We start from the raw sequence: 9,565 nt of genomic DNA on the forward strand, positions 1-9,565 counted from the left end.
CTGACTTGCATTGACAATTACAGTGGTTGGCCGGAAGCAACCACAGCCTCAAAAGAGGATGCAAAATCAGTAATAAAATGGCGTGTTAATGACCTAATAGCCCAACATTGTTACCCCAAAAAGATTAGGTCAGATAAAGGCACCCATTTTAAAATTGCTCACCTAGCCTTTGTCGAAAAGGCTCTCGGACTAGAACACAGGTTTGGTTCGGTGTACTATCCTCAGTCCAAAGGTAAGGTCGAGAAAATGAACAAGAATCAAAACAAATTGGCTAAAATCTGTGCACAGACCAAATTGAAGTGGGTTGACGCGTTACCATTGGCTTTAATGACCATTCGAATGTCCATGAACAAAACTGTTTTTTCACCCTTTGAATTGCACACAGATCAGCCCTTACCAGGTCCAGCTGCCCCCGGGAAGGTGGAATCAGCGTAACACCAAAATGGTACCTTGAGCAAATTCAGAATTATGTGCCAGTTCCTCTGTGCAGATTTGAGGATGACGGCCCGCCACTCCAAAATCCCTTCCGCCCGCTGAGAGTGGGTCAAGATCAAGGTCATCAGGCACTAGTGGACGGAGCCCAGGTGGACCGGTCCCTTCATGGTCGTGGAACAGATGTCTCACTCCCTTCGACTGGCAGATGCCACTGCCGACATCGCCACATCACCTGCCCCATTAAACCCCATATCAGAACTTACACACATTGTCTCACAGCCCAGAAGACGACGCAGAGAGAGATCTCCCCCCCATTGAGCTGCTGTCTACCATCGTGTAGATCTACCAGACCTGCTCAACTGCTGTATCATATATCCAAAGCTATCATATATCATTACTTGAGACCAACCTATGTACTCGATGTTAAATAACTTCTCTGAATTATTTTCAGCATAAGTATTGGTGTCGCTACAACAAGTGAAAAGTTTGATGTTGATCCCCGTTTCGTTACCTAAATTACTCTGATTTTGATAGACGAAAGGCAGGATGTTACACCCAGCAGTATTCCCTGACAGACTGGTTCTTAGGCTAGTTCTAATGTCTTTGTGCCTTAGTCCTTCCTTCCTGACAACAGTGACTGACAAGTGTCTTAGAATATATGGCGGACTTGAAATAGACTGGATCAAGGGGGACAGCAAGACTTACTGGCCCACCCCCCACTACTCCTGTCTTCACACTTCCCCTGAGATGGCAAACTCCTTCTCTGATACCTGCCACTACTGTTCCCTCCCTCCCCCACTGAGAAAGCCAGCCCGGTGTGCCTGACACCAGGACATGTGAGACGACAGCTGGAGAGAGTCAATCCAGCTAAGTCAGCAGGACCTGACCGAGTCAAGCCCTGGGTACTGAAGACTTGTGCTGCTCAGCTGACTGTGATCCTCCATTTCATCTTCAACCTGAGTCTGACGCTAGAACGGATACCAGTGCTATGGAAAACATCCTGCATAGTGCCGGTGCCCAAGAAGCCCATCCCATCGGGCTTGAACGACTTCAGACCTGTTGCCCTGACGTCCCAGGTCATGAAGGTCCTCGAAAGACTTCTACTGGAACAGATGATGCAGTTATCTACCTGCTGCATCGTGCTCACTCTCACCTGGATGGTGGGAAAGGCACTGTGAAGATCATGTTCTATGATTTCTCCAGTGCCTTTAACACCATTCAGCCAATGCTGATGAGTGACAAGTTGTTCAGGATGGGTGTCAGTTCATCCATTGTCTCCTGGATCACTGATTACTTGTCTGACAGGCCCCAGTTTGTGCGACTGGGGAGCTCCCTGTCCGATACTGTGGTCAGTGGTGTAGGTGCTCCACAGGGGACTGTCCTGTCTCCTTTCCTGTTTACCCTGTACACCTCAGACTTCCAGTACAGTTTCAGGTTCTGCCACCGGCAGAAATATTCTGACGACTCTGCTGTGGTCGGGTGTGTCAGAGAGGGACAGTAATTGGAGTATAGGACACTGATTGCTGACTTTGTGGAGTGGTGTCAGGCGAACCATCTGGTCCTTAACGTGGTCAAGACCAAGAAGCAGGTCATCGAATTCAGGAAGAGTATGACCCCGGTGGAGCCCATCAAGATCCAGGGCCGGGAGATGGCATTGGTGGGGAAATATAAGTACCTGGGAGTTCATTTGAACAGCAGACTGGACTGGAAGGACAACTGCAATGCTGTTTACAAGAAGGGACTGAGCAGACCCTTTTTCCTGAGGAAGCTTAGGTCCTTTAATGTGTGCAGCAAGCTGTTGGAGATCTTCTATCAGTCTGTTGTGGCCAGTGCCCTGCACTTCGCTGTGGTTTGTTGGGGGAGCAGCACCAGCAAAAGGGACTCAAACCGGATTGATAAACTGATCCGGAAAGCCGGCCAAACTATTGGCTCACAGTTGGAGGCGTTTGTATCAGTGAAGGACATGAGGACACTGGACAAACTGCTGGCCATCATGGACGGGGAGAACATGCATGAAAATATATTTTTGTTTCATTACATTTGGTTTGTTCTGTGTTGTGTTTGTCTCCTCTCAATTGCTCTATTTATTGCAGTTTGGAGTGTTGCTGGATCAGGTTTGGTTTTGGAATTGGATTGCATTGTAATGGTATTGCTGTGTAGTGGTTTGTTGGATTGATTTAAAAAAAAAAAAAAAAAAAAAAAATTGTTTTTTTTAAAATGAGAATCGATTCTGAATCGCACAACGTAAACGATTCGATTTGTATTCAAATCGATTATATATATGTATATATATATATATATATATATATATATATATATATATATATATATATATATATATATATACATATATATATATATATATATCCATCCATCATTTTATATATATATATATATATATATATATATGTATATGTGTGTGTGTATGTGTGTGTGTGTGTGTGCGTATATATATATATACAATTATAGGACACACCATTCTGTAATTGAAAGACATTAATTTTATTGTAACATTGTTATAGTACAATACTCCCAGCAACATATTAAAATATAGGCATGAGAAAAATAGACACCAATTGAAGGACAGAAAGGTTTAAAAGCACTTAAAACATTTTTAAACATATTTATTGAATAGGACTAAAACTAAAAAACTACAACTGCTATTTACACTATATAAAGTAGGTACTGCTGTTTACATTGTACAAACTAGAATGAATAAATATGGAAGATAATAATTGGTATACATGTATTAGTTCTTTAAAAACGCTGGCCAATATGAAACAGTGTTATATCCATAAATCACACACAGGCTCACTGAGAAGTAACATACTGCAAGGATTCATAAAGATCATATCAGATCAACACACAATATTAGTACTTATTTTCTTTAGTAAAATATAGTCTGTATGGAAATCTTTAATATTTGAAGGGATGTAATTTGTCCTTAGTTACAGCTACAGTGTCTACAGTCAATCAAAAAATAGCAATCTCATTTTCATTATGCATATGAATACATGAATACAAATATGACAAGAGTGTCAACACAAAACAATTGGTCACCAGGTAGGCAAGACCATTAATGATTGTGAGAAGCAAGTTTTCACTGATGAGATCAAAACAAACTGTACTTCATAGAACCACAAGACATAATTCAACTTACATAAACATTAATAAAAATATGTTGTAACCTTGATGGAATTATTTAAATCGCTTTCACTACTTCTAACAAATCACTGCAGGAACACTTTGTTAATTCAAGTAATAGTTCAGCTGACACATGTTGCTACTTTCGTGGAATTTACATTACAATAGTCATTTATACAGTATATATATTATCATGAGAGCCAGTGTCCACTTCAGTGAACATGTGTGGGGTCCAATTTTTTCGTCGGAGTTCAAGAAGAAAATAACCCTGTTATGCAAAAATCAAAACGAAATGTCAACTGCAGAGGACGCTTGTTTGGACTTAGACTACCTACATATTTAGATATTCTTATACAAAAGGGAAACATCAATCAAAGATGTTCGATATAAAAAAGTCGCCTGTCTTTTATTGTTAAAGACGGCTACAAGATGTTGTGCTTGGTCAAAAAAAGTGCTGATGCTGACATTACAGATTGCATGTCCGTTCTATTGCTTGAATGCAGAAATGAGTCAAGTACGATGGAAGTAAAAAAAACAAAAAACAAACACACACAAACAAAAACATGAAACAAATTCTGCAGGATCCGAGCCAAAAACTGTTGCAAATTCCCACAAAAATCTATCTCCCTCCAAAAAAAGCTGCATGGGAGAAATGCTATAGACAAAAAGAAAGTCTTTCACAGCAGTACACTAAACCCTTGTGTACTGCTGTCAATAGATTTCCGGCCTAGTATATATATATATATATATATATATATATATATATATATATATATATATTAGGGGTGGGCAAATTAATGCATTAATTACACGTTAACTCATCAATCTATTAACGCCAACAATTATTTTATCGCACATTTGCGTATGTTGTTTACGTGGTTTTATTTTGTTAACGCCTTTTCTTAACAAGATGGCGTCGCCTGGAAAAGCTTCGGCGTCGAGGGGCTCTTGGTAAAGATGGAACATTTGGCAAAAATACCGGACAATTCTGCAAATTTCATGGCTGGCTTAAAGCATGGTCACTTCGGGATCACTTACGACCGCCAGACAATTCTGAATGTGGATAGATCGGGCCGTTTTGGACTGAATGACGCGTGCTTGCTAGACCGGCTAGCTAGCATGAGAATACTTTGCCGGCTACATACAGCGGCCTGTGAAGCAGCGGAGTATATGTGTTGTCTGTCTATTTATGAATAATGCAGACGATGAGTGTTGGCTGAGTTCTTAACGTTTGCTTTTAAGAGCGTGCATATCACAACATACAAGATGCCGTCATGGCGACACAACCTATACCGGGCTATCGCGCATGCTCGTCACTCCTGTTGCATGCTGGGTAGGGTAGTTCTTTTTTTCCCAGGGTCATAACATCACAATATAGTACCATGTATATGATGCGTTCAGTTTATCAAAGCACCAAGCAAACAATTGGAAAATTCCCATCATATCAATTCCTAGATATGGTCATAATTATTTTAAGTGCACTACGCAGAACAAACACATTATTAATATTGCTACTACGGATAATTTGATCAAAAATTCCCTAAAACAGCCCACTACCTATAATATAGGTTTTTTAAACATAAGATCCCTGATAAAAAAAATTTTTCTGTTGTTACCTCAGAAATTGCCTGTTCAGATGTTATGATTGTGGCTCAGAGATTTGTATGTAGATTATATGTATTTTCCATAACAAACAGGATAACTTAAATACCCTGGCAGTGGCAATAAGCTTAAATGTTTGTATTTACATTTTTTGAGTTGATTTTCATAAAATATGCTATTTAACTGCTACTGTTTAACAAGGACTGATTTAAATTGTGTTTGCACAACAAATGTTTTGGCGCTTTTGTTCATGTGGGAGACTATTCCAATAAAGGTGCACTACACACTACTTTTGAATTCATTATTGGGCTTTGCGTATACAATGCAGTTAATCGCGATTAATAAGAGAAATAGTGCGATTAACTTTGATCAAAATTTTTAATCGTTGCCCAGCCCTAATATATATATATATATATATATATATATATATATATATATATATATATATATATTCACTGATGTTACAAGCGGCAGTTTGAAGACAGCCATAACTGTGACGTGGTGGTCAGTGAAAACAACTTTAACATCCCGGCAACGGAGTAACTCTGCCAAAGGCTTAGCCCATCAGTAGCGGCAAAACTGAACATCGCGCTTTGATTGGTTGATCTCATCCAGTGTCCAATACTACGGTGGTATTGATATTTTCAGTTATTTTATCATTTTTATACTTAAAAAAAGCTAAATTGAAAACAAAAATACTCTAAATATTATTTAAAAAATGTGGTGCGGGACAACTCTATTGACAGCCTGATGTCTAAAGCAAGTTTAAAACAAAGATATCAGAAAAAAAATTACTTTTGGTTCCGACAGCGTTCTTCTCTGGTCAAGACGGTTTTCTTACTAGCTTTTTCGTGAACTTGTAGCATTTCTCTCATGCTTTTTTTTTTTTTTTTGTAGGGTTTGTTTGTGTTTATGCCATTGCATCATTTTCCTTTCTCATTTGTTTCAGGGTGTTTGTGTGTTTGTTGTGAGTCATTTCTGTGTTTGGAGCACTTGGACAATGCTATGTGTTTGCCATTGTGGGGCACTGTAGTAATGACACAACACTGATGTTGGGAAAATGAGGAAAAAACGCTGCAAAGGACCCTGTTTTTTTGGTCATCTGTGATACATGTCAAAGATAACGCACATACAAATTCAAAAAGGAGGAACACAGAGGTAATTTTCTTGAGGTCTTCAGTACAAACAAAAAAACAAAAAAAAAAACTTTAAAGGTTTATTTAAACTAAGACCGTATTGACCCAAATATAAGACAACCCGGAATGCACAGTAGGACAACCTCTCTTTTTTTTCCAGACCCGTTTTAAACAAAAACAATTGCAATTGCCATTGATTCGATATCAGTGAAATAAAAAAATACTTTTAATTTCTTTGTTGCTGATGACTCCTATTATTTTCAAATTAGCATCATAACTCCTCTTGTGTTGTTTGTTAAAATGCCAACAACATGTTTTGCTCTCTCCAGTTTTTTGTGTGTCATCAGGTGAAAGGTGTGCTTTTTACACAGGTCAAATTCTCTAATGGATGCCCGCATGGATGATGGGGAAAAAACATTCATATTTCCTTGTGCTCATTAGAGGATATGCTGTCAAGAGAGCAGCTTCCTATGTTTTAGTTTCACCTCCACATTTTTATTCACAGAGAACATAATTGTGCCAAAGGTGTGCTAAGAGTATGGAGATGCTTGTGCAGGGACTTACAGAGTGTCTTCTAAAACTTCACGTGGGATTCTTGTCCGCGCAAGATAGAAAGTGAGCCAAAGTCAAACTATCAACGACAACAGTAATTACATTGTAACAACTAAGTGGAAGACCAGGATCAAATAGGAGGTGTTTAGTGGCCACTGCTGGCTTTGCCTGTGCCTGAAGTCCAGTCAATAATGATGAAGCTGAGACTCATGATCATGAACAGGAAACCAATCCCAGCAAAGCAGACAGCCTGGAAATACAAACAGAAAATGGCAATGTTAGGATCAGCAGTCTAGGAAAAAGACAGTTTTGTGGAAAAATTGCATTGCATATTTTGTAACAGTTTTAGTGTAAAACCTACTGTGATATAATCAAAAATGCACTGATTTTAAATTTGGATTTTAAAAAAAAGGAGACAATTCTTAAAGAAATAACAAAATCTTATATCATTGGAATTTTAGCTTTATGGTTGGTGTCAAAATTGTTTTATAAAAGCCTACACAAAATAAATTGGAATGTGGGTCGAGGAAGAGATACAACATCTTGAGAACAATGAAAACAACATTTTTAATTCATGATTTTCATTGATTTTGTGTGTGTTTATGTACACACACACACACACACACACACATATATATATATATATATATATATATATATATATATATATACATATACATACACACATACCACACACTGGGATTGATTGGCATCGTCTGTCGATCTGCCTTGGCCCTGCAATATTTATATATATATATATATATATATATATATATATATATATATATATATATATATATATATATATATATATATATATATATATATATCCATCCATCCATCCATTTTCTACCGCTTATTCCCTTTCGGGGTCGCGGGGGGCACTGGCGCCTATCTCAGCTACAATCGGGCGGAAGGCGGGGTACACCCTGGACAAGTCGCCACCTCATCGCAGGGCCAATACAGATAGACAGACAACATTCACACTCACATTCACATTCACACACTAGGGCCAATTTAGTGTTGCCAATCAACCTATCCCCAAGTGCATGTCTTTGGAAGTGGGAGGAAGCTGGAGTACCCGGAGGGAACCCACGCATTCACGGGGAGAACATGCAAACTCCACACAGAAAGATCCCGAGCCTGGATTTGAACCCAGGACTGCAGGACCTTCGTATTGTGAGGCAGAATTACTAACCCCTCTGCCACCGTGAAGCCCTATATATATATATATATATATGGCGGCGCCCGGACGGGCTGCGTCCTCGCGGAGCTCCTGCTAATGATGAAACATTTGGCAGAAATACCGGACAATTCCACAGACTTTATGGCTGGCTCACATCGTGGTCACTCCGTGATCACGTACGACAGCCAGACACTTCTGGATGTGGACATATCGGGCCGTTTTGGACTGATAGACGCGTGCGTGCTAAACATGCTAACTAGCATGGGAATACGTCGGCGGCTACATCCAGCGGCCTGTGAAGCAGGGGAGTCTAGTAGCAGCGGGGGCCGTCTACGGAGCAGGCGCCAGCGGTGTAATCGGAAACGCGGATGTCGAGCGGGGCTAAAAACAAAGCAGAAGGCTAATCCCCACAGAACACCACTTCCCTCCATCCTGCAGCAGCATTTAAATGGAAGATGCGAGACTACTGGTCTGGGTAAGGAGTCAGTTAAATTAGAACACGTTTTTTCTGCTTTGAGTGTTTCAGAGTTGGACATGTGTGTTACTGAGGTGGCTAACTATGATGCGTGCAGTTTATCAAAGCAACAAACAAACAATCGGAAAATCCCCGTTACTGAGGTGGCTAACCATCATGCGTGCAGTTTATCAAAGCAACAAACAAACAATCGGAAAATTCCTGTCGTATCAATTCCTAGATATGGTCGTAACTATACTAAATGCACTGGGCATAATAAAGACAACATTATTAATATTGCTACTACGGATAATTTGATCAAAAACTCCCTAAAACAGCCCACTACCTATAATATGGGTTTTTTAAACATAAGATCATTGTCTCCCAAAACGTTATTAGTTAATGATATTATCGGAGACAACAATCTTAACGTCATTGGTCTCAGCGAAACCTGGCTTAAACCAAACGACTTTTTTGCGCTAAATGAGGCATGTCCTCCTAACTTTACACATGCGCATATTGCCCGTCCGCTTAAAAGGGGTGGGGGGGTCGCACTAATATACAACGAAAACTTTAACCTTAGTCCTAACATAAATAATAAATATAAATCGTTTGAGGTGCTTACTATGAAGTCTGTCACACCGCTGCCTCTACACCTGGCTGTTATCTACCGCCCCCCAGGGCCCTATTCGGACTTTATCAATGAATTCTCAGAGTTTGTTGCTGATCTAGTGACACACGCCGATAATATAATCATAATGGGGGACTTTAATATCCATATGAATACCCCATCGGACCCACCGTGCGTAGCGCTCCAGACTGTAATTGATAGCTGTGGTCTCAAACAAATAATAAATGAACCCTCGCATCGCAACGGTAATACGATAGACCTAGTGCTTGTCAGGGGTATCACCGTCTCCAAAGTTACGATACTCCCGTATACTAAAGTATTGTCCGATCATTACCTTATAAAATTCGAGGTTCAGACGCATGTTCGTCAAACTAATAATAATAATAACTGCTATAGCAGCCGCAACATTAATACGGCCACAACGA

At 39.8% G+C, this 9,565-nt stretch overlaps 1 protein-coding gene across 3 annotated transcripts in view; it reads right to left on the minus strand.

The window, feature by feature from the left end:
• Window positions 1–4,312: 4,312 nt before the first annotated feature.
• The window catches only part of LOC133570037 (sodium-coupled neutral amino acid transporter 3-like), a 171,395-nt gene continuing 166,142 nt past the window's right edge, over window positions 4,313–9,565 (minus strand). For all 3 annotated transcript variants that reach the window (XM_061922672.1, XM_061922670.1, XM_061922671.1), the window contains one exon: window positions 4,313–7,119. In XM_061922672.1, the coding sequence (XP_061778656.1) occupies window positions 7,015–7,119 (105 nt within the window). In that variant the 3' untranslated portion in view covers window positions 4,313–7,014. The remainder of the gene's footprint in view (window positions 7,120–9,565) is intronic.

The sequence above is a fragment of the Nerophis ophidion genome, linkage group LG16, assembly GCF_033978795.1.
Source record: "Nerophis ophidion isolate RoL-2023_Sa linkage group LG16, RoL_Noph_v1.0, whole genome shotgun sequence".
Classification (NCBI taxonomy): Eukaryota; Metazoa; Chordata; class Actinopteri; order Syngnathiformes; family Syngnathidae; genus Nerophis; species Nerophis ophidion.